This window comes from Numenius arquata, chromosome 12, assembly GCF_964106895.1.
Source record: "Numenius arquata chromosome 12, bNumArq3.hap1.1, whole genome shotgun sequence".
NCBI lineage: Eukaryota > Metazoa > Chordata > Aves > Charadriiformes > Scolopacidae > Numenius > Numenius arquata.
Window position 1 is genome coordinate 11,724,951 of NC_133587.1, and position 24,781 is coordinate 11,749,731.

General features: G+C 42.3%; 1 protein-coding gene across 2 annotated transcripts in view; it reads right to left on the reverse strand.

Moving 5' to 3' along the window:
• Positions 1-24,781, reverse strand: part of TOP1 (DNA topoisomerase I) — a 71,875-nt gene that overhangs the window by 12,722 nt on the left and 34,372 nt on the right. For both annotated transcript variants that reach the window (XM_074157433.1, XM_074157434.1), the window contains 9 exons: positions 16,464-16,590; positions 15,844-15,902; positions 12,964-13,059; positions 11,721-11,796; positions 10,636-10,733; positions 6,345-6,460; positions 2,884-3,005; positions 2,035-2,157; positions 422-609 (listed from right to left, as the gene is read on the reverse strand). In XM_074157433.1, the coding sequence (XP_074013534.1) occupies positions 422-609; positions 2,035-2,157; positions 2,884-3,005; positions 6,345-6,460; positions 10,636-10,733; positions 11,721-11,796; positions 12,964-13,059; positions 15,844-15,902; positions 16,464-16,590 (1,005 nt within the window). The remainder of the gene's footprint in view (positions 1-421; positions 610-2,034; positions 2,158-2,883; positions 3,006-6,344; positions 6,461-10,635; positions 10,734-11,720; positions 11,797-12,963; positions 13,060-15,843; positions 15,903-16,463; positions 16,591-24,781) is intronic.

Genomic DNA, 24,781 nt, shown 5'->3' on the forward strand with positions numbered 1-24,781 from the left:
AGAATTATACTATAGGAGGGAACACACATTGCTAGGACCAGCTTTGATTTGTGGACACTGCAATAGTGTGGACACTTATCAGGACAAGACTGAAGAGAAGCCCACCAAACCTTAGCCTTCAACATCAAGGAAGACAAAGTAGAGCAACCTACCTAAAATAAAATTAATTTCTGGCAATACTAGCAGGAAAGATTGTTTAAGCAGGTATAGGCTGCAGGCATGAGGAATTAAAAATGTTGACAAAGTTCATGAAACCCATGACCCAGTTTTTGCTTGTATAACTACGTTTCTTATCCATATAAGAATAAGATAAACAGCATGTGTATTTCTGCTTGCTTGAATATCAATCTATATAGGACTTTTAAATAGAAGCTATCCTATCTAGAAAGCAAAGCCAAGGTGTGAAGCCCCCAGTGCTCACTTGCTGCAGTTAATGATGATGTCTTCTGGCATGATGCGTCTCTTCAACATGCCCATTTTGGGATGGTTCCCACGACCTCGGAAGAGACCTGGGGGTTCAATCTTAAAGTTGGCAATCCTCTCCTTGTGGTTGTCCATCACGCAGTAACCATATTCCTTCAATAGCCGCTCATTCTCCTCTTTGATTTTCTGGAAAAAGCCAAGAGCAAAGATGATATGGTCTACCCAGCACCACACACATGCCTCTAAATGCCAAGAAAATGTTGATATTTGCACCACACTAATGCTGAAAACCCAACTCAAAACCAGATCCTCATCATGTCCAGGGCTGTGTCAACACAGAAGAGTAACAGACTATCCAGAAAAGCATTCATAAAATGCAAGCAACACAAACAAACTGGAAAAAGGGAAAGAATCTGTGAAAACTCTCTTAAAACTTATATTTGAGGGAAACAGATTAGGGCTGGTGAAGAAAGCTACAGTTTTGCCACAAGAGGCATTTACCTCTATCCACATACCACACCTACAAGGGCAGCCCCAGCACAGCACTGCTGCTTTATAGCCTATATGCAGCATTTGACTTCCACTGGACTTTACATCTTTATTGTTTATGTATAAAAACCTCAGTGTTTGAACTCAGCATCAGAAAGCAGGCAGTGGAATGTCTCCCGCCTGCCACATGTCAAGCCTGTGTCAGCAAATGGTCTCATAAGCAGAACACAGTCTCCTAAGTAAAAATGTGCTGAGATTTCACTGCATACTTCCGTGCTTGAACTCTAATTACATAGAAGGAAAAATAAAAACACTGCTGCTCAAAATAAAACATCTGACCCATAGACAGCGCTGATGTGCCAGTGGCCAGAAAAAGCCACTTCTGCTCCTGCTACCACAGACAAGACTGAGAAGGGCTCACCCACACCTTTATCAGATGGAAACAGCAGTAAGACATAGGCTCTCTACTTTGATGGGACCCCTCTGACCCCAAAGGTCATAATTCCAGGCTACCAGGCCCCTCGCTCAAATGATAATTATTGTAGTGTTGCAAAAGACCAACTGAGAACTTGGGGCAAGTTTCCAGCTTCCAATGCAGTAAGTCTCAGTCATCTAAACTATTTCATTCTCTCCCCAGAAGCCACTGTAGCCATGCTACCAGAAAATAAAGTTCATTTTTTATTCAGAAAACTGCATTACCCAATATTTAAGATTTCTTCTCTCATTTTATTCACTAATGTCATTGCTGCAACCCTTTTACCATCCCCAATTTTGCCTTCCAAACTCAAGGTGCTTCTAAAATTAAAATCTTTCTTTAACTGAGTATACACTGCTCATTATTGGCCAGGGAACAAGGCTCCCATGGAGGTAGCACCTCTGATTCTCTTTACTTAAACAGGATCAGGAGCCTTAGTGCTATCAATATCATTTTAAGCCAGGATGAAGACTCAGCTGTAAACACAGGGCTTTGCCCTACATGAGCTGCATGGTAAAGATTCCTTCAGTTAAGATGAAAGTAGTAACACCAACTTATAAACAGCAACGCAAGCAGAGGAATGATTACACAAAGACGTTTACAAGCCAGCCAAGAATCAAGAAGTCTCCTAGAATTCCCTCTGGTACCTGTTTTTCCTCCTTGGACATCTGTTTCCTAGCTTCTGACTGAGCTTTGAAATACTGGCTCATGTGGGTGAAGTCACACTTGCTGAGGTTGGTGATAGTGCTCTTCTCTTCAGAGGTCATTTCCTTGCAGAAAGAAAGCAGAGCTTTAAGTTTTCATATATAGTAAGTTTTCATGCACAGTAGAGCTTACCCTACCCCAGGCAGTTTATAGAGGAACAATAGACAGGTTCTCATGATAAACTCCCAGGAATCCCCAGATTTTTGCACGTGCTTACTCCAGCTAAAGTCAAAGAGAAAAGGACAAGAAGCAGAGAGTATGGAGTGCTGGCCTTCCAGCGGTCTGATCTCTGCGAGCACGGGGCAATGCTGTACCACCTCCCAAAGTGCTCTCACATTCAACAGCAGCTGGGACTGTTGAGGGATAGGGAGAAAAATCCAGTAACCCATCTAGGAAAACTGCATCAACTGATCTAAAGGTTTGATTTTATGGCTGATGACCGAGGCAAAGTTCCGAGTGTTAGGTCTTTGGAAGGGGTTTCCTTCTAATATAAAGCTGGCTCTTCAACAAGGCATGTAACTGTCAGATCAGCTATACCCCGTCATGCTGTAACAGGCAAATTTGGCTGGAAGAAGTCTGACTTTGTTGGTTTAGAGAAGTACTTATGATATGGTCTTTCCTGTTGAAACTACAGGATAGACTGGAAACTTCACAGCTACAATCTGAGGTAGCTTTTAGTTGCCATAAGCTAACTTTCCCGTGCATGGAACAGTAGCCCCTTCTCAGTGGCCACTGCTGAGGAGCCCCCAGGCCATGCCTGCAGTCACCACAGCCCAGGACTACACTCATACCTTCCTCCAGTCTTTGAAAAAGTTTTTCCTGAAGATCTCCTTTGTAGTGTACTCATGGTCAAGCATTTTTGCAAAGAACGTGGCAACTTCTTCTGCTTTGGTACTCAGCTTCATGACTTTACCTACAAAGAAAGGTTTTCTTTTTAAAGAAAATGGTAAACAGGAATTGGAACCAGAAAGAGGACATAGCAACCACCTTAGAAGATGCCGTATTTTTCCCAGAGAGAAGTTTTTCTTAAAAATGTTACATAGTACAGCAAATTGGATGGACAAAGGAAACAGAAGAGCAGAATTGCTTGACTTTCATCATAAACATTTCCAAAAAAGTTTCCTCTGGAATCTAAACATTAAAAAAAGCCATAGCAATCTGATGTGAGGCAGGTCTGAGAGATGCAGGGCAGGAAGGGGGAAAGGCCTCCTGCAGGAAACCCTCTGCTGAGACACCCCAGTGCTGTGTACGCTCCTGAGGAGACACTGCTGTTTGAAGTGAAAGAGACGAGGGATTTTATTAAATTTCATGTTCTGGCACTCAGACATATGGGAAATACAGTCTCTGTATTCCTCTTCTACCCACAGGGGGACTCCGCTTTGGAACACCCCTTCTCGCCTTTAGCTATTTCTAGCTCTTCCATAGCAAGAGCCCTTCCTATGGATACACCACAATCAGGCTGGAAAGCGATGCCAAGTATTTAACTCCCCTTCATTGCAGGGAAACGCATCAGGATTGTGCTAAATGGTTCCCTTTGCCGTGGGAATGCACCCCTGTCTCCAAATCAGGCTCAAAAGGTACCTATTTTTAAGAAAGGCTGGTCTTTCAGGAACAGAGAGGCGACATTTCAGCTTGTCTGCAAGGCTGCAGCACAAAGAGAAAGTGCTGCAAGGGAAGACTTCAAAACACACGGGGAAAAAAGGCTGCTGCAACATCGGAGCTGTGGATTCGACATCTAACATTCCCATTGAGTGTCTTTTTTGGTCCAGACTGCATTCCTGACAACACGTGAGGTGCCAGTGATCCCTGGGAAGGGTTTTGCATGCAGCTCACATTTCCAGCTAGTTGCAAGAAATATTTAAAGTCCCAATGGGCTGGCAGACAGTCAACACCTGTGGATTTTTTAAACGACCACTTTACTGCACAAAAGTCAATACAAGAAACACTACCGGTGATTCTCTGCTCTTGGAAAAAAATACCATGTTTTTGATTAACTACATGTTTTAAAAAGTTGCATCATCTCCAAAATTAAAGCATGGGAGTCAGCCATAAAGCCTCAAGATCTATAAACCCTTAGCAAAAGGTCCTCCCAATGATCTGAGAATATTCCACAATTAAATTAAACCACCAGTAACTCTGCCAATTTTTAAGCTGCAACCTAAAATACAGCATTTGTTTGCTTATAACAGGAAATGGGGGAAGGGAGAGACAACAAGGGAAACGTTTTTTCCAGGCTGCGAGTCTAGCCTGAAAGAGGCTATCGAGTTAGTAACACGTTATGGGGCTGAAATGACTGCTATCTTCCCCAAATAGCTGAAGGCTCAGTCACCTTTATCTAATCGCTTTAGAACATATTTCATTGGACTCAATTTCATCGGACTCAATTTCATCTTTTTTTTTTACAAAGGTTTGAAAAGGCTCTCAGTGACAGGGCTGGACATTTAAAGGAAAAAAAATAAAAAAAAAAAAAAAGAGAGAAGAGATTTACTGCGGAGGCGTTAATATTAGTTACCTGACTTAAAAACTGAAAACCACAAAGCAATGGGGGGACATAACAAGCAGAAGAGGCCACACGGCCATGACTGAAATGCAGCTCCCGCCATCTACACTCTTACCTTGCCACATCTACAGAAAAACATGCAAGTTCAACCCACCCCTGGGGCACGAGCGGTAGCTTGTTAACCCACAGTCACTCAAACATATAGTCCTAAAAGATAGCTTTGGCATTTCTAGTTCCTCCACCAAGTCTGGCATTGTGGGCACTAACACCAGCTCTGGCAGTCGTTACATTAGATGAAAACAGGGAGTCTCACCACAACTCAATCACTGGCCGAGGGAGAGATTCCTGCAGCCTGGCAGCCTGCTGGCCAGCCAGAGTGTGATTACTGAGCTCTACAAATCATCCTGGGATAATCTTGAAATTAGACAACGCCTTGTGAGCACAGACAGCAGCTCTCAGCAGCTGCTGTGGAAATCAGACATCTAATTATTTTTTCCTTAGTTTCTCAAGGAAGACTTATGTTCTGGCTTAATTTGCCAGAACCCCCTGCCCAGCCCGTAATTGTTGACCCTATTGATGAATTTCTGCCATGACAGAGGCTGCAAAAATCCCTGCACTTCCTAGAGGTTTCATGAAATAGATGGCTAGATAGAAGAAGAGCTTATTTCTGCCTGCAATGAAGGGATAGCTATAGTACAATTCGTCCCTCTCCTCTAGACAGCAGGATAGATATCATACATTCTTCAATAGAGGGTAAAAATTCCAGCCTCATATCAAGTTCTTATCAAACCCTAAGAAAGAAGCCTGTAGACATCCCTGATCACTATGCTGTTTGCTTGGAGATAGCCTTTAACAGGATGAAAAAATATTTATTTCACTACATTGTTGCTGAATGCCACCTATTTATCAATATTTAAAAACACCGTGTCACATGAAAACAGCACGTTGCTCCTGGAAGAGTTCCATGTGCAGATGTCCCCTTCACCAAAAAACTGTTTTCATCCATTCAAATACCTCCCACTTAATTCAATCCTGGGTCAATTTGATCCTTCATTTAACATGATCACAGAACTAAAAGAAAAACACACGGGTCATCAAGTCTGGTCTCCAGCAGGCATCACATCATATAATCCCTTCCACATGAGCCTCTAACAACCAGTCAGCCCAGCATATTAGACTCCCACATCAATTAGTTCTACCACACACAACGGTCAGTGACTGGGACCATGACTTACACCAGAGGGCTGTGTCCTTGAGGACAGGGTCATCCCATGCATTCCTACAAGATCCTACTCATCTGTATCAAAATTCAATTGTCTTTTATTCCACTCATGCCACCAAATGATCACGAATTTACTCACAGATGATGAAAGTTGCAATTCATATGGTTAAAGAAAACACAGCAAGTCTAAAGGTGACCAGTGATGAAATAACCACAATTATGTATTCTACTGGTTATACACTGCTGCTCTTGGGCATAAGACACTCTCATACTGTTAAGGAACTGGAAAGATTTACCACTGTAGCAGAGTGAGAACAAGTTCATCTCTGTGCCAACTTGGTTAGCAGAATTCAGCAGGCTCTTCCTTTACTTCTACAGATTGTTCCTTCACTTAGCCATTGAGGAACTTCTTTTAAGCTAACCACTAAAACAAAACCACCTCCTCATCTCTTCAGTCCCCGGAAGAACGCCACAATACCCTGAGAATGTTTATTTCTCTTCCCAGCAAGTGGAAACACAGATTAACTCACCATCATAATAAAACTTGACATTTTCAGGCAGAGGTTCATATGGTGGAGCAAATACAGGACCTTTGTGCTCTAGGAACTTCCATTTAATGCCTTCAGGGTAGCGCTCTTCTTCCCACCTTCAAGAGAGAAATATGAACCAATACAAATTTAAGCTCCTAATCTTCATTTTATTACTATGTGGGTATAAGAGTATGCTACAAAAAAATCAGCAAGCAATTATCGCTTTGCTGGGCACAGACCAACTACAAATATTCAATGCACTGTCACCATTTAATTTTTTTTTTTTTTCCTTCCCCTCCTTTTTTAAAACTAGCACAGCCATGTCCATGAACAGAACACCTTGGGTCACAGGTTATCTGATTGCACTATAGTCCTCACCTCCCACTTGCTGCTTTTGTCACAAAAATCACACAGCTGAAAAAGCTTAGAACTTAAGAAAATGAAGAATTCAGTATTGTAAAATAGCTAGGATCATGCCAAATTAGAGTCAGCTGTGATCTAACATCAGGTCCGGGATGCCTGCTCAGCAAAGCCAAACAATTGCAGCATATTATGCAGCTGCTTTCAGATGCAGACACGTTTGCCATTAAGGGCAGAGATAAAAAACCAGATGTTCATTTACGACCTAAATGAGAACAAACCTGCTCGGACAAGAAAGACAGAAACCTGCTCTGTCATTTTAAATTCATTCCAATTCTTTGGGTAAGAAAAGCATACTTGAAGAAAAACAGAGTAGCACAGAAAAATTGCAAACTAGCTTTAAAGTACCCCGATAAAAATGTTCTGCAGATGATGCATGAGGTATCACATCACAGCAAGGTAGGCGCCACCAATCCCACATTCCAACTGAACAAACTCCCGGGGTCAGCAATTCATCTACAGAGAAAAGGGGTCCCGCCAGGCCAGTATCCTCCCCTCGGTTCCCAGTACCCTGTGCCCAAGCCACCAATTCCTCCCCACATTCCTCCCCTTCCCTCTACTTCTTTCATGACTCCCAGAACATTACTGCTACGTGCTGCAGCCGCAGGATTCCCTGCTGAGAAAGGCTATTTTATCTTCGCGATTAATCAACTGGAAGACCATTAACCTATCATGGGACTCAGCCTTTGAACTGCCCAGACAACTTTGTTGAGCAGCCATGACAATAAAAAAAAAGTTTAAGCTTCCCTCTAGTGTCAGCCCTAGGGAGATGTCCCATCCTGGGTGCCAGAGCAGCTGAGAGGAGACCTGCACATACTGCATGCACCTCAGAACTGCGATGCACAAATCGCAGTTTTCATCCCCACCGAGATACCAGCCTCACTGTACAGAGGATAAGCACTGTAGAGAGGGAAAAAGAGCTTCTGCTAGAAGACACTCAAAATGCTTCACTGGTGCCTGTGCATCAATCATTTAGGAACAACAATGGTATGGGACATTCCCATACCATTGTACAAAGGCACCATCTATGACCACAGCACTAGACCCGACTTTTTCTTATGAGAAGCTCAGTGACATCTTCAACAGCAAAGCACACAATCCCAGCCATCAGTACAAAACCTGCCTGCTAGATTTCAGTCCCTGGCTGGGAAAAAGGCTTGAGTAAACGATGTTGATATAAGAAACTAATATTGACATTTGAAGTCTACATCCCAAATATTTACATTCCTAATGATTGTTTTTTTAAATTAATTAGAAGCTAGAAATCTAAATATTTTGTCAAACACAGGCCTAGGTTCTTCCACCCAGAAGTTCCTTCCAGCAAAATAAATCTAAACCATTCGCCTCTTCTCCCAGCCAGAAAAAGGTTATCCTATCTGACAATGAGTATTTTTATTCCAGTAAGAAAAAAATGAGGGGATCATTCACCATAACTACTACTTTACAGGACAGGTTTGTCATTCTTGCTTTTCAGTCGAGGCTTTTTAAGATTTATCACGCTGGTATTTACTCGATGTGAAATTCTGTTCCTCTACCCATTCCTGCTCTTTTGTAAAGGACGCAGATAAAAGGTCCTAATGCAACATTCTACACATGGTTTTGTGGGAGCAAGGAAAATGCTGCCTGTTAGGAAAGCTGCCTTACCAATTTCAGCAAAAATTGTGCTAATCAGTCATACAGTTTCCTTGATTAAATCCCATATCAAACCTGTCTAAGGCGGCCAGGGTGGCTCAGGAAGGCAGACTTCGGGACGGGTTTTCAATGGAATGGAAGTAGAAAAGATTCTTAGGAAAAAGCCAGAATATACCTCAGGGATATGTTATTTCAAGGAAATGAACTTGCTGTAACACAAGGTGGGAGAAGTTCTCCAAAGGTATGCTTCTGGATCACAGATTCTTCACACGCTGACAGGGTGTGAAAATGACCTCTAAAAGAGCTCCACATGGTGATGAATGAGGCCAATGCCTTGGGAATGTCTAGCATCAACTATTCACATAAGTGAGGATGAAAACACTCAAGGCAGCAAGCACTTGAGGAAGCAACCAAAAAAAAAAAAAGGTATCAGGCTTTCAGAAAATTGATTCAGATGGAACATAAAATGCCCTTAAGAGACACAACTGAAGTGCAGATGAAACCCTGTCCAGCAAAGATACGCTATACAAAGCTGCAGATGGACAAGAGGAACATCAGCAGAAGGATGCAGTTACCTACTGCCAAATTTTGCAAAACACGCTTTCAGAGGCAGTTTTCCTCAGCAGTAAGCACAAACCACAGAGCTTAACACAGCTACCTGGGGCTGCGCTGCCAAGGCAGGCGAGGGGAGAACAGGAGAGCTTTCCAGTAAAGGGTTTCTGGTGAAGGATACACACTACAATAAAAGGGAGCTGCGATAACAGAATATTAAGTTGGACAGAACCAGCAAGGGCAGCTGAGAAAAAGCCCAAAAGACAATAGATCCTTAAGGCTTAGAGACCTTCTGTAGCTTCCTATTGCTTCATGTCCCTGTAGTTTAATGTCAAAGCACATTAAAAATATACTGTCAAAGGGCAAGAAAAGAGTCAATTGCGGAGGGGTCTGAAAACCAAATTTCTAAGAGACTACACAAGTATGAGAAAAATATGCAAGCGCTGATGTTCTGAGGGAGCTGTGACAATCAAAGAGAAATATGCAGAGACTATAAACACTACAGAAGAATTTTTCTTTTTAAAGGTGAATCAATAAGAGTGACAATAAAAGGGTAAAAGACTGAACCTGAAAGGACTGAAGAAGGCTTTCCCCAACACTACGGATGTATTAAAAATAGGCAAATGATCCAAGAAAAGAAAATGCTCATGGAAACATCATCCCCAAAAGGTCATAAAAATACATTACAGAAGATTACAGCAGTGCAGGAAACACATGCGCTTTTGAAAACCACATACACATTAAACTGAGGGAAGTACTAAGGCCCAAACTTCAAAACACAAAAGCAATAGCTCCTCAAATCCAGCAATAGCAAGGGCTTAAATTACTGTGGATAGTTAAAAAAAAAACCCAGCACGTTTCTTACAGAGAGCACAACAGGCAGGACAGGCCTATCTTCCAAATGAACCACAAAATTCAGATTTTTTTAAAAAAAAGGATATAAAAAAATTGAAAAGTGAGTGAAAGCACAACTTCAGTTGCTCAGTGACGTTACTTTAGGATCCTGGGCAAGACAGAAAGTGCTTTCCAATCAAAACTTATTTTCAAAATTCATTTTCCAAGCAGTCCAAGCTTAAGATCACTTGACCAACTTTCAATTTAGTGCCAGAGGCAGGAACAGTTTTGAGAGGGACACAGTTGACATCCAGCTAGAATAAAAAGGTAGACACCCTCTCTTGTTGTATCCTCTATATAACACAGGTAAGATCTACTAGAATACTAGTTAATACATCTGCTCATATTTATATATTCCTGCTGATACCCCAGGCCCACAAATTTTCACATGGCTCAGAAGAACGTCAGCAAGGAGCAGGTTCTGGGCACAAGAACACCGGTATCTGATCATTATGGGTAGCCTCTACATTCTATAGATAGAAGAAAAACAAAACAAAACAAAACAAGCAAACAACAACAACAACAAATCAAACAAAAAACCCCAAAGAAACAAACCACAAAAAACTTATTTCTTGTCTTAGGTATACCAAAAAAGGTATTTCCTTTGTACTTGAGAGGATAAACATAGTGAATGAGATATTTATTTAAAGCTTACCAGAGCGTAAGCCAATTATTCAGAACAAATCCTCATGAATCAATGAAAGCAAGCCAGATGTGCTTACTGAGTCAGCACAGGAGGCAAGAGGGAAGGTCCAGGTGCAGAGGACAGCCTACATCATTGATATATAGTTACCATTTCCATTTTTGCTCCTCTTCTTTTTTCGGCTTCTTTCTCTTGTCCGCTTCAGGGACTTTCTTATCTTTGCTCTTAGCTTTCTTTGCTTTGCTGTCCTGCAAAACGAGTAAGAAACTGTTAGAACAAACTACTGTATTTCCCTGCTCCCTGAAAAGATGTTTTAAAACTAAACGACTGTCTCTGTTGGGGTATATAAGTTTGAGCACAAACATCTGAATTCCTGTGGCCTCTCTACATAAATGCGCTCTTAGATCATCCTATTAAGTCAAAGTCTGCTGATGGTGCCACTTAGGTTTTAAGCCAAATTCTTCTACTTCACACTTGGGACATGCCAAGTGCACACACAGCCAGTTATTCTGCCTCACCTGATAAGCAGCAAGTCTGGGCCACTTAGTTATAGAAACCCCCTCCTTGGCCTGCACTAGCGTATCTAGTCTGGGAAAAGCTACAGAGCACACTTACAACGCTGTGAGGTGGCTGCTGGGAATGTATAGAGACACTTTCAATGAATTAAAGAATGAACCCTGTTGGCAGGAGGTGCTTGCAGCAAGTGCCTCACAAGGGTATCTTTCCTAGATGCGAAGCGTAGTTCTTTAGTCTCAAATCACAGCTGACCTCACTTCGCCAAGTCCCTCTCCAAAGAAATTTGCACCCTAGGTTCCATGTAAAAGCTTTAAGCGTCTTTCTAGCAGGTGATCTTGGATTCATCTCTCGTGCTTCTGAACTGGGCTACATCATCTGTGCAATTACCAGATGTTGTTAGTGAGGCTGCTCTACCCTCTGCAAGCTATCAAACACAGGGACGGTGAATGGCCTGGAACAAGCTGGAAGTTCACATCCTGGAGGCATCTTCTCCATCCATTGTTTTAAGAGTAAAAGAGAAAGTTTTCCTGACTTTTTATGCATTATGGCTTAGGTCAGTTAACCTGCACGAGATGGAGTTCTATCACATGCGGCTCTGTCCCAGACTGGCCCCTGCCTCCTTACCCTTGAACCAGATTCCTCCTGCTCTACATAATTCAACACCAAATTGTCGGCCTGGCCCTTCTAGTTCATAGAAATAAATTAATCTTTCACATTACCTCTTCTTCCTCTTGTTTCCTTTTCTTTGCTTTCTTAATGTCTTCTGTTTTGATTTTCTTGGGTTTGTAGTCAGCACTGCAAGAACAGAAAGACCAGCTGATGGAAATAATCAAGCTTTCAGCACAAAAAATAAAGAAAAGTCATACACACACAAAGTTTGTGCACATAAGTTTGTAATATTTCTGGCATATTTAATTTCTAAAGAATATTATTTTATGCCCCGATGTCTGAAGACTGAATAATCCCTGTCCAGCAAAACAGCCCCTACAAATTTCAGACTGTTGAAGCAAAAGTCCTCCTTGATGAAGGATCGATTCAAAAGCGTTAGTAGCCACCCAGTGATTACAGGGGATGGGATAAACGGGCAAAAGCTTTGTGGCATCTTCTACCTCCAAGTCCCTTTCCTGTCATCAGTCTGGGATCTGCCCACAAAGCTCGCTTTTTGCATCCCCCACTAGTTCAAACAATAGCAAAATTGACTACTGGCAAATTCTTAATCTTTCCATTGCAGGCATGAGATGGGAGGTCACAAGAACTTAACAGAAGGCAGCCGATGATTACACAAAAGAGAAGATATCACACCCATCTCTCTTGGAAACCGAGAAATACCACATAGGGAGAGAACACCATTAAGGTTAAACTCTTCCAACCCTTTAACTCCAGACTGCTAAGAATGTCACACTATCTAAAGAGCTGGATGCACATAGATGGTGACCGACCACAGTGTGATGTAATTGGCTTTTATTTTCCTGGGTAGGTTACTATATCAGCCAAATACCATGTGTCGTTTTCTAATATTTAGAGACAAAAATTCCCAGCATAACGCACCGTGTATTTAGAGTCTAGGCGAATCATACCAAGCAGTGCAGGCAAACCTCCCCCACGCCCCCAAACAGGCTGACAATACATTTTCTTCCTCTTGTGCAGTCATTTCCTCGCCCAACAGAAACCACCCCAGCCACTCAGCCAGCATTAACACCTCACTTGCTCAGACTGATGTTTTCAAATCTTCATCTGTGTCTTCTCTCTACCTACCTTCTGATTTTTTTATTGCGTTTTTATTCACTAGCACTGCAACATTTCACAGGGAGCTTCTAACAGCGTAAGGAGTCTGGTCTCAGACCTCCAGTTATCCATCTGAACAAGTTTGTGCTGATGACCTGAAATCCCACCTGCTCCCTGAATGTTATCTTTTTTAAACTAAAGGCAAAGGTCCAAGTCAGCAGCACCCACACCACTTACTCATCATCCTCTCGAGGTCTCTTCAGTGGTTTGGAGTCCTCTTTAGGAGACGCATAAAACCCATCATCATCTGGTTCATCTTTAATACGTGGAGGACTACAAAAAAGAAGCAAAGAAAGATCATTCTAACTTCAATAATGAAGTTTCTTGGAAACCAGAAACAACTCAGTTTTAAGAAATGATCAACTGCAAAGTGGGCATGTCCTCCAGTCCTGAAATGTGCTGACATCCTGAGACCATAAAGACGTGAGATGTGTTATTCTCTGAATATCCACAAGACAAGAGTCTTTTAGCATCTGTGTATTTGCCGTTTCTGAAGCAACATCAAGATCAATTTCTACTGCTTAGATTTCACCGTGTCTCTCTGAGGTTTTGAGTAAAGACTGTAGCTTCCAGCACTTTCAAACATTCTTAAAACAAAACTGAAATACAGGCATGTGGACAGTCAAATAGAGGGTATTATTTAGTTTCAACTCAATATCCTTATTGAGCCTGATAAGAGAGAAAACTATTATCAACTAAGCAAAGATTTGAAAGCTATTCCCCTGAATCTTTTGCCAACTAAATAGCAAGGCATATGAAAACCCAAAAAGGAAACAAAGATTTGGCAAAATTAAACTGATCAGTCTCTTTTCACTACCCAAACTGCGGGAAGCAAATAATCCTGTCCCTTTCAACAGACCACAAATATTAAATTAGGGTCAATGTTTTCAGCCATAGCGTCCCAAGACACCCGTAATAAGAAAAAAAAAAAAAAAAGAATATAAGAGAGACTATCCCTTTAAACAAACTCATTACTGCTAGATTTCACAGAAGCATTTCACTTATCTTCATAAGGAAAAAGATGTCTCAAAGAGTCCAAAATTACATTTTGAAGCACTTAGCGCTGCTCCACTCAGGTAGGAAAAGTAACAGTGCCATCTTGGGCTTTCCTATTCATATTCAATCAGCAATTTCTATATCAAATTGACTTAGTTTCCAAGTCAACACGCGGATTTTGCAATTGGATGGAACAGGAGAAAAAAACCCAGCATTTTGCTTTGTAGATCACAGTCAGCAAGAGACATTCTGGAGTCTTATTTTAGCTAGTGATGTGTCCATGAAGCAGAACAAGGCAGTTTGCTCTTTCACAGCTCTAAAGCCACTGCAGCGCTGGCAGATGCAACTCAGGGGAAAAGGATACGTGCTGCTGGAAGAAGCCATTTCTGTGGCATCGCCTGGGATTAACTAAGACACAAGCCTGCAGCACGTAGACAGTTGCAAAACATCTATGGAAAAAGAAGTATTCGTCCCATTTAATTTATTTTCCCTTCCAGGCAGAAATCGAGAACCACTTTTCGTTGAGCTGCTAGGAATTTTATCTAGTCTATTTAAACACTGAAATATTTTGCAACATTTTATAATAGCAGGAAATAAAGTGTGATTATATTGAAAGAAAGGAGCTGTATGACCAAGCTGAACCTTGACTTGCATTGTTCCCAAGACTGTAACATTGCTCATCCTACCAAGTCTTAAGGAAGAAAATCAAAACCATGTGACTGAGGACATTTTTCTCTGGTGAATTTGTAAAAGAACATTTCAGCAACAACAAAAAGAAAATAATTACTTTACTCTTAGCCAGTTTTTGGCCCTGAAGAAGGCACAATTGTGATGGCTCCTTCAGGCTTCCCTCAAACACATAAAAAATGCTCTTGGACCTATGACTTATTACCTTGATATGAGAACACTCAATGTCCCTGGTGAGATCAGCACATGCATGGAATTCTGCTGAACAGCAGAGACTAGAAAGAGTTATTATCAACTGTCTCCTACACCATGAAACACCTAAACGACATTGCTTTCTATTTCCAGAGTATCCCCAAAAGGGCCTGGAGAGGGCGCCTCTTCCCTGTTCTAAGCATAACTACTTAGTTTGCATTTTTAAATAAGAGTAAGAAAATGAAACAGATGGAGGAACTCATGTCAAGAGGGCACATTCAAAATATGCAAAGAATAACTGGCAGGCATGGACGGGAGAAGTGTCTTCTCCAATCTCTCTGCATCCACAGAACACAGTGAGATGGAAGGATTTTTTTTTTTTAAGTGGATTCATAAAACTGGGCACATGACTGAAAGCTTTTCTTGACTAACAGGTATGAACACAAGCATCCACCACACCACAGACCTCGTAATAAGTCCATGGACTGGATTTACCACCTTCAGAATAACCAATGGCTGGATTCAAACAAGTCACAGGAGATCTCAGTTGGTCAAGTATTAAGAGAAAGTACTCTTATCAATTGCTCACTTCAGGTTTTTAGTAACAGTACTTCACAATGACTGATATAACACCTAAGTCCAGGAGCCTCTATTGTTAGCAGGAATTTAGCAGAGCAAGACACCTAGGCATTTTCTGAAGGTACTTCTGATTTTACACAAGCACCCTCCCTACTCGTCACTCCTCTGCAAAGGCTTTACGCTGCAGTGACTTACAGAAGAGCCACTCGGAGACAACCTGGACTGTCTTTACAAAGCCCTATCTCCACAAGGCTGCCTGCAAGGTTCAAGTTCCAATTTTAGAACAGAGGTTATTTCAACTCCAGCTACCAATGTTTCCATAGTTCAATCTGTGCTCAGCAGAATTCAACTATTTAATACTTGGACAAACCCAGCACGTGCAGGCAGATTCCAGGTATTCCATAGCTCCCATCCCCAGTTACTAGGTAAGCAGATCAATTACCAGTTCCCATAATTGACAAGACTATTGTAGGAAGGGGTCAAAAGCATTCCAATTTTTTCCCTAGACCAAGTGAGAGGAGTCAAACACTGGGCACCTAAGAAGTCACCAGACTCACACGGAGCACCTAAGACTTTTTCCAGATCATTGATCTGATTTCTTACCTGGAGAAACCATTTTCCTTTTCCTTCTTTATTTTTATATCACCAGAAGATGATTTCATCTGAAAAACATAAAAAGTAGCAGCTGATTAGCGCTGCCCAGAGCACTTTATGTTTTTCCAATACGCAACATAGGCAGGATACTGTCACTGTATCTTCATCCTCTGTAGCCCTCAGTGACCTACGTGACCCAACAAAAAGACAAAATTTTCTGTATTTTCATTACTTTCTGGCCCTCCAATTACTTCCGTAGATTGGAGTTAAGCATATAGTTTGTCCGACTTGTTTGTTTGTCCTTGCTTGGAACAAAAGTAATCTAACAGATTTTTCTCCCTTGTCTCTGGATCTGAGCTTGGCAAAGGGAAAGGTAACAGAAGACAAATATGGAGCCAGTGGACACAGCTCCACTGTGGAACTGTTTCTATTCACAATACCTGCAGTTAAAGCCCTTACAAGTGCATATCTACCACTCCACAAAACAAGTCTCTGGGTCAGCGTGGGGATAGCTCTCTTCAGGTTGATAAAAACTTGGAAGTATAAGGTACACCTAACCCACTGAGTTTGCATCATTCAGCCATATAAACCACAACCATCCTCTCAGCTCTCCCACAGGAGACACCTACCTTCTCTTCCTTTCTCTTCTCCTTGTCTTTATCTTTGTGTTTGTCTTTGTGTTTCTCTGAGCTGCCATCTTTGTGTTTGGTTTTCTCCTTGTCTTTATGTTTCTTTTCCGAGGAATCTTTGTGCTCACTGCAAGACAAAAGAGTGTGTTTGCAGAGGGGAACAGGAGGAGATTTGACTGATACAAACAACTGCCAGAGGTGGAGAGTCACAGTTTTTGATGACTACAAACCCTACAAAATAAGGGATCACCTTAGCAGGAAGATCCACCACCATCTCCTGTCACATGCCATCCATTCTCCTTGGGAGCAAGAGGAACAAAAGGGAACATACCACAAAACCACAGCCGCCAAGCATTCCGCTTCAGGAAAACCCCCATCAGCCTGGACTGCTGAGGAAATCCACAGCTGCTCCACTTAAGAGCTCACGCTTTGGGCTAAATTCCCACCATCTCTGCTTTTCCTCTCTTTTCTAGTCCATGTAAAAGGTCACTGGAATAAAGCCACCGGTCCTGTCAATGCCCATGTCAGCTTTTGCTCAGACAACAGTTTGTCACTGTAGCAGCTCTCATCTTTGGAGCTTAAAGAGAAAACCGCTGATCTCTGTTATTCCCAAACAGATGGGAAAACCAGAGCAAACAGGATATGGGATGTCCTTGTGTTTATGCAAAGTCAAACAGAAAAGGCAGGAATAATGCTGCGGTCCTCAGTCGAAGCCACTTCATCAGCTGTGCCTTGCCAGCGCGGTCAGCCCAGCTCTTCCCAGCTCAGACCTGCCACCAGGACGGGGACTCAAAGGTGTTTCCAGGCAAGAATCTGGTCTGCTGCTACTCAAGAGTCTGGTGCTATGGACAGCAGTATTGAGAGTTTAATACCCAAAGTTCTTTAGTCAGAACAGAGGCAAAAATGCCCCCCCAAGGAGAAGAATAGATACTTTTTTTTTTTAAATCCATTTCTACCCTCTTCCTGATTTCTGAGCAATTTGGGTAAATCTGGATGGCATTTTCAAGTTTTTCTTATCAACCAGAAAGACACATGGTTGTTTTCAAATGAAAATGAGTTTTCTCATGGAGTGACTTGACCCTGGGAGCCAGAAAGTGAGGAAACGCTCTCAAGAGACTCACAATAGAAGCTGCAGGAACTGGCCAGGAGGATTAGCAGCACTGTTGTGGAAAGCCAAGCAGCAAGCCCGTCAATTCAACAGGCCTTTAATACACATTTATAAGGTTGTATGGGCTCCCTGAGGTCACTCTGGGTTTAAGCAAGCCAAAGGCACAGTGGAAATTAGGCTCTCTTCTACTGGGCACGGTCAGGCACCAAGCAAGCTGGCAGTTCATGCTCCTCCTTCCTCAGCACTCAACTCCCATCACTACTGCTCTCTGGCTCTGCTTCTCCTCAGGACTACCCAACACAAGGCAAAGCTTTACTAGAGACAGGACACCTCCTTATTTCAGTTACTTCAACACTCAAGTGCAAGCCCAAACCAATCTGGGGGAACATAGCCCTGAAAAACAGCAACCCTTGAACGCCAGGGAAGAGCGTGATTTTTAAAAAATAATATATGCTTCAATTCTTCTTTCTATCATAAAAAACAGATTGCAAAAGAGTTGGATGTTTGATGGCTGCAGAAAGCAAGCAGCACATTAACCAGCTCCCATAAAGCTTGTGTGTGATTAAAAGGAAGGCAACCACAGTCACAAATACCCCAACCTACACCCAGCTGTAGAACTGCAGAGTAAAGTCCAATGTGGAGAGTTTCAGAGCCTCACGTAACACTAGCACGAATGGACCTGAACCTGCAAAAGGTCTCAATTATTCAAGCTCAGAGCAGCACACACTCCAATAAATACACACTGCCCTTCCAAGCCTAAGCAGCTAAAGCATGAAAATCCATCTCTGAAGGAAATCAGTATATTCACCTACTGTGTCGCATTAAAAAGGATCGGTAGGAAGAGAAACCAGTTTCATTTTAACTCTAACAACCTCTTTATGTACATGTAAAACTGTAAAGGAGTATCTAAATATTAAGAGGCAACTGGCACTCTAGAAATTCTTGTAGATAAGACACACAGCACCACATGTTGCCTGCGAGTGAAGTTTCAACAACTGCAGACTATTCTTACCCAGCAGATCGTGTTGTGTACACGGTGTGATCAGGACATGCGAGTACATACACAGAACATCCTGACACTGGATCTCGGAAACCCGCAAGCAGCTCCTGCTCAGATCTGACACACCACCACCTGTACCCTGTTTATTCATTGCTATCTCAGACTCAAAACACCTATTTCATCTTCCTTTGCTCCAACTAGATTCTTATTGACAGTCTGAAAGAACAAATCCCACACATCTTATTAATCATTTTTAAACTCGGGAAGGTCTGGAAGTTCTGACTTGGTATTGTTTGCGAAAGATTTAAGTTTTACAACTACAAAGGTGTATCATCATACAGGAAAAACCACAATGAACAAACATGCAAGCCTTAGGCCCATTTTGTTCTCTGCCAATCTGCTTGTGTCTATTTTCTGACTCGTTCTTATTTGGTATTTAAATCCTACCTGAAATAACACGCTTTACTCAAACAACAATTTGCAATTGTTGTACAATTTAAAACATTGGTACACACAGCAATCAATGGAGTTAAGGTAAAGTTCATGACATTGTCTGTTGCTTGGTAGTTTGGAATAGCAAAAAAAAGTGGAAAAAAAAAAGTTAAAGTTTTCAAAAGCACCATATTCATTCTCACTAGCAGCCAAAAGCACCAGCTTTCAATATGTGACTAGTAGAGCCCTGGGATGTACAAAAAACGTGTTTAAAAGCAAATTAATAGGTAACAATCTACACCTGCAAAGCTAATATAGAAAAAATAAGAAAATCCCATTGGACTAGAGAAGCAGTGACAATTTTTGTGTGTGTTGATACGGCTGGAATAAAAAAAGTGCTAAAAATTTAGGCTTGCTTAAGAAGCTCAAATGACATCGCTCTCAAAAGAGAGTAAGTGGCCACCATTGAAAAGCTGTTATAGAATCTAATCTATAGCTAATATTTTTCAGCACTGGAGTCAGGATCAAGAAGTCTGGATTCCTGACTCAGTTGCTGGGTTTTTTATTTTTTAGTTACAAGACTACACTTCCCCTTTGCTCTGCAGTGAGCTGTAAGATTTCTCACCAAAGCAACGTGGGCTCAGATAACCCAGTGAAACTCTGTCTCCAGTTTCAGTCTGCAGCTTCATTTTCCAAACAGCAGTATTGGTGGCTGGGCCCTGAGGTCCTGCTTGCTGCTGCTCCTGGTATGCAACAGGAAGAAACTCCCCAGATAAAAATCTGATTTCATGTGCTACTTGCTCCAATGTGGGGCAAAAAAAAAAAAAAAGCATAAATTTCTTTCCCTCATTTGCAAGTAGGCTGCTTGTGAGCCCTCCATGTCTCTAGACACAGGACCACAGCTCTGACTTCAACAACTCACTCCAGAACTTTCTGCCACGTGCAAGGCTGAATGGATGAGCCCCTCTTCCCTAGGAGGGCCTGAAACCTGCATCTCTCAGAAAAGCTCATTCGGAAATGAGCTGATAACAAAGGCCTCAAGCAACAATCCTGAGAAGACTAATTTTTTATTATTTTTCCTCCAAAAGCAAAGGAAGCTTCTCAGATATTAACTGGGTCAGCAAGCTGAGCAGCTCTGGTCTGTCATTTGGCTAAAATACTTCTGCAAGCCTCCAGGGGAACACAATTTAACCACCACGCTAATCTCAAAAGAAAAGAGAGGGCAACAGGATGCCATCCTTACCCTGAAGAAGGGGTTTCAGCCTTCTATCAGAAAGCTATTTCCAGATAATCCCAAAGCTGCTATTAGGAGGAACTGGGAACAATTTAAAGATCAGAAGCACGTCTTCCTGGCTGATACAAAACTGAAATTACTCACTTTTCTTTAAAGAAACCAAACACAACCAAACAAAAATGTCTCAAGACTGCGTGCACTCAGATAATTTTTTCCGAATTCACGTCTCAGAGCACTGTGGATCCTTCATTCCCTTTGCTGCACATACCCCTCTGCCAACAAGTCAGCTTGAAGTCACTCAAGTAGGACAGCAAAATCCCCACAAAATAGAGGGAAGCTTCAGTGCAAGTTAGCCTGAAAAGAGGACAACTGGATCATAAAACAGTCATTCACAGTCTGCTTTTGGAATACCCAGCTTTGCTGACAAAACAACATCTTCCTTTTCACTCAGACCATTATAGTTGAACCACTGCAATGGCAGTTTTGCACCTCCGAAGGTGCTTAATGCTGACAACCTGCATTGTTGGGTTCTATTTTAAAGGTAACAAAGTACAGTAGGAGACCACATTAGACAGGACAAGGGGTAATGGTTTTAAATTGGAAGGGGGGAGATTTAGATTAGATATTAGGAGGAAATTCTTTACTGTGAGGGTGGTGAAGCACTGGAACAGGTTGCCCAGGGAAGTTGTGGATGCCCCATCCCTGGAAGTGTTTAAGGCCAGGCTGGATGGGGCTTTGAGCAACCTGCTCTAGTGGAGGTATCCCTGCCCACAGCAGGGGGGTTGGAACTAGGTGATCTTTAAGGTCCCTTCCAACTTCAACCATTCTATGACTCGATGAATATGGGCAGAACCAGGGATTACCTCAACCAGAGACGTGTCATGGTACTGGTTTGATTCAGACAAAGGATGATGAGTAGAAATGCATCTCCTAAAGCACTACAGCCTTTTTTCTAGCTGTTTAGTATCTTCCACTGAGCGTTTTCCTGTGATCAAGGACATAGGAAGGCGTTGGAGAGCTCAGGCTGAAACACATGAAGCCGTAAACACAAGAGAAGGAGTTGTTTCCCTGGAAGGCCTGGCTGCATCTCCCAGTGGGGATGGCTGCAGGAGGGAGGAGAAGAAGAGGAGGGGAGAGGAAAGGAGAGGAAGACAGCGCAGGCACCTGGCAGCAGCTGCTCGAGCTACCATCACATGGGAAAGTCACAAGTGGAAAGTGTTTCCAAAGAATGGCAGATGTGCAGATCACGGCTTCCTTCTTCAGACCACAACAGCTTTGCAGTAATTTAATACCGCATTCTTCAGGTGCCATTTATGTACGTTAATAATCCCTTCCCAGGCCCTTTCCATTCCAGCTTCAAAATCACAAGCTGGGAAGGATGCTTTATCTAAAGTGTCTCTTATTTCCTCTCTCTCTCATTTTCTCAGCTGTAATTAGCTCGTGACTGGGAATCCGCTACTAGCAGGCACCAGAGCCTGCTGGAAGCGGAGCTTTGCTTGCCTCCTCGGGAGCTGCTGTGATGCCACTGAAGCGTAAAATAACAGGGAGCTGTGATTTTAGTGAAATCTTAGAAACACAATAGGGACAGAGCACAGGTTACGCAGCCCCCATCTTGTTTGACGTAATGCAGCATTAATGGAAAACTGTGATCCTATTCAGACTAACGCATACCAAGGAAGGGCTGACTGTGCAGGGAGCATTTCAGACACCAGCGAAGGACAAGTCTTCAGCTGGTTTGCAGGATTTTATGCTCGCTGGTAGAGGGTTATCATATGGTATTCCAGGGAACGAACATGTGAATCCCACTGGTTCTGCTGTGATTTCAGCAATACATTAAAAAAAAAAAAAACCCTGAAACTGCTTTTCCCAAAATTGAAAGGAGTCATTTCACTTTTCACAGATCAAGCCTCCAGCAAGAGGAACGAGATAAAAAGCTGGACTAATCAACAGCTGGTAAAAATACTAGAAAGTAGAACGATATTCGTATGTTGAGACAAGAATCAGGCTTAGCATGCACTTTCCATGGATGTGTGAGAATCAGGTATACTAAATGAAAAGCAAAAATTTTTACTACTGGAAGGCAGTGTCACATTAGAAGGCTGATCAAGGTGAACGGTGCACTCAAATGGGGAATAAAAACAACCCCCTTTTCCCCCTAGGGAACGGGGGTGCTAAAATCTTTTTTCAAAATTCCGTTTTCCTCTTCATCAGATATCCCGGCCTCTTCCTGCCCCCAATTCTTAGCAGTTCAGGATCACATACTAAATCAGAGGAGGTGTGCAAGAAGTCTGAACTGAAATTTATCTTCATTCACAACTAGCAAATGCCTGGAATCTGTGTTTTTCCTAGCAAAACCATAAAACTTAGAGGATGCCAGTGAAGATCAGGTCTATAAATCCCTTATGTGTTCCACGCTTCTGTTCATCTCAAGCTGTGATCGCAAGAGATTTAGTAAACGGAGGAAATATGCAATCTGACAGAAGATTTTTCTTCCTGCAGCTCAGACGCTTGTCACATTGACAAGCCGGATCAGCGCTGCGAGAGCAGCCTCTTCACTCCCAGTGCCCGTCACAGCCATTCCTGCACCCTGTGCTCTCCCGGCACCCACACTCCCTACACAAAGCTCCAGACACCGGGCAGAAAGACACTGGTTCCTGCAAACGCTTCAAACCCAATCTCTAACGTCTTGGCTTCAAAGGCCCCATTATTCCATTCTTATACATGGTCTCCTTGTTTGAAATGCTCATCTCCCACAGATCAGAAACCTCTTGCCACATCAGATTTGTTTCATTTCATTTTTTTAACCACTGACATTTATATTTAATGGGTGGGTATTAGATTTTTCTTTTGGGGATCGGGAAGTACAGGGCTGAGAAAAGCAGCAAAAGAAAACACTTCGCTTGATAAAGATTGCTCTGTAGCGATGTGGATTTATCCTTTGATACGGATTTTTCTTAAGTGGGCTTTGCATTTTCTTTCCTTGCGGGGTGATGGAGAAGATCTGAGGCATACAAATGTTCTCTCCCAGTTTACTACAGCTGTAAATGAGTGGTTAAGATACAGAAGTGTCATCTTGTGAGTGGGAGAGGACGAAAGCAAGAAGCAAAATTAAGAAGTTCTACATACCACTCCACACACTTCTGCCACATGAACTCAAAATTATCTATTTTAGGTATTTCTGAGACTTATCTTGGCAGTTTAGATCCTTCAGAGTCTGGATACAGGAAACATTTATTCTCCTGCATTGGAGTCATTCTGCCTTCTTGATACAGGTTTTATTTTAAAAGCCTTTTTTGAGTACAGGGCAGGAAATGAAATTGTCAAACTGTTACAGACAGACATAAAAACGATCTGCTTCAAACACAACCAGACAACGCTCTTAACCAAGTACAATGTCCGACGCAGCACTGTACTTCTCAGAACGCAATTAGGGGACTCTTCACACGCTCTGTATAAAACACCACGCAGGTAAAAACCCAAGTTTCACAGACAACAATAGCTTGGATTTCTGCTCAAGCACTGTTCAACCTCTTTGAGAATTATCAAAGATCCAGCGCATCTTTCGCAATAACACAGCAGCTTTTCTGAAGTACAGAGTGGATTTTCTGAAGATTTACATGCAATTCTATTAATCTAACATAAACTTTTCTAAAGGATTCATTTTCAATTTTAGCAACAGGTGACAGACTCCTATCAAGTGCTTTAGAAGTTCCCCACACAGGTAAAAAACACCGGAATACCCTACATTCTTGCTATGTTTTGTTTAATTTCTAACAGACTAATGTCTATTTTTCACTTCTTTTTCTTTGGCAAAGGAGAAACTTCAGTACAAATAGGTAGGGTTTTTTTCCTTCACAATTCTTCTGTGAAGAACTATCCCCTATGAAAATGGCTGGCACAACCCTCAGCAGGGCAGAGGCTCTCAGAGGTCTGCTGTGGTCCCCTGCAGTTTGATGTTTTTGCTGGAGATGAGAGGTGCTGGATGGTCACTGTGGAGAGACAGTAACATGGTGCCTCTATTGCACGGTTGGGTTTTGGAAGAGGCACTTCGTCACCTTTGCTTATAAAATCAAGACCCTCAACCCAGGAGAGTCTTTACAGCAAGTCATAATGAGATGGGGAGTGACCATGAAAGCCTCTTGTACCACACAGATGTTGACCACTTACCTCACTGCAAAGGGCTTAAAAGAACTGTCAAACTTAGGGAGTTTTCTTTTCCAAAATGACAAGCATTGCAAACTTGCTGATGACCAGCTGCTGTCAGCAGTATGCTACCTAGCAGGTATTATTCAAAACACCAGAGAAGATGGACATTTACCAGCTCAGTGTCAAGAAAACCCTTTGCCCAGGCAGCGGATGGGTTGAAAAAGGAGTATCCCTGTTTAGTAAGCACAGCTAACAATGCGCTTCTTCCATTTGCATCTGAACTTCTGCATGAGGAATCTTTCTTTCAGCAGTGCCAGCCATTACAACAAAGTACCAAGATAAACTGGACCTAGAACCAGCCCTTTGGATGTCTCTATTACAAAGGGCTAAATCAAGAC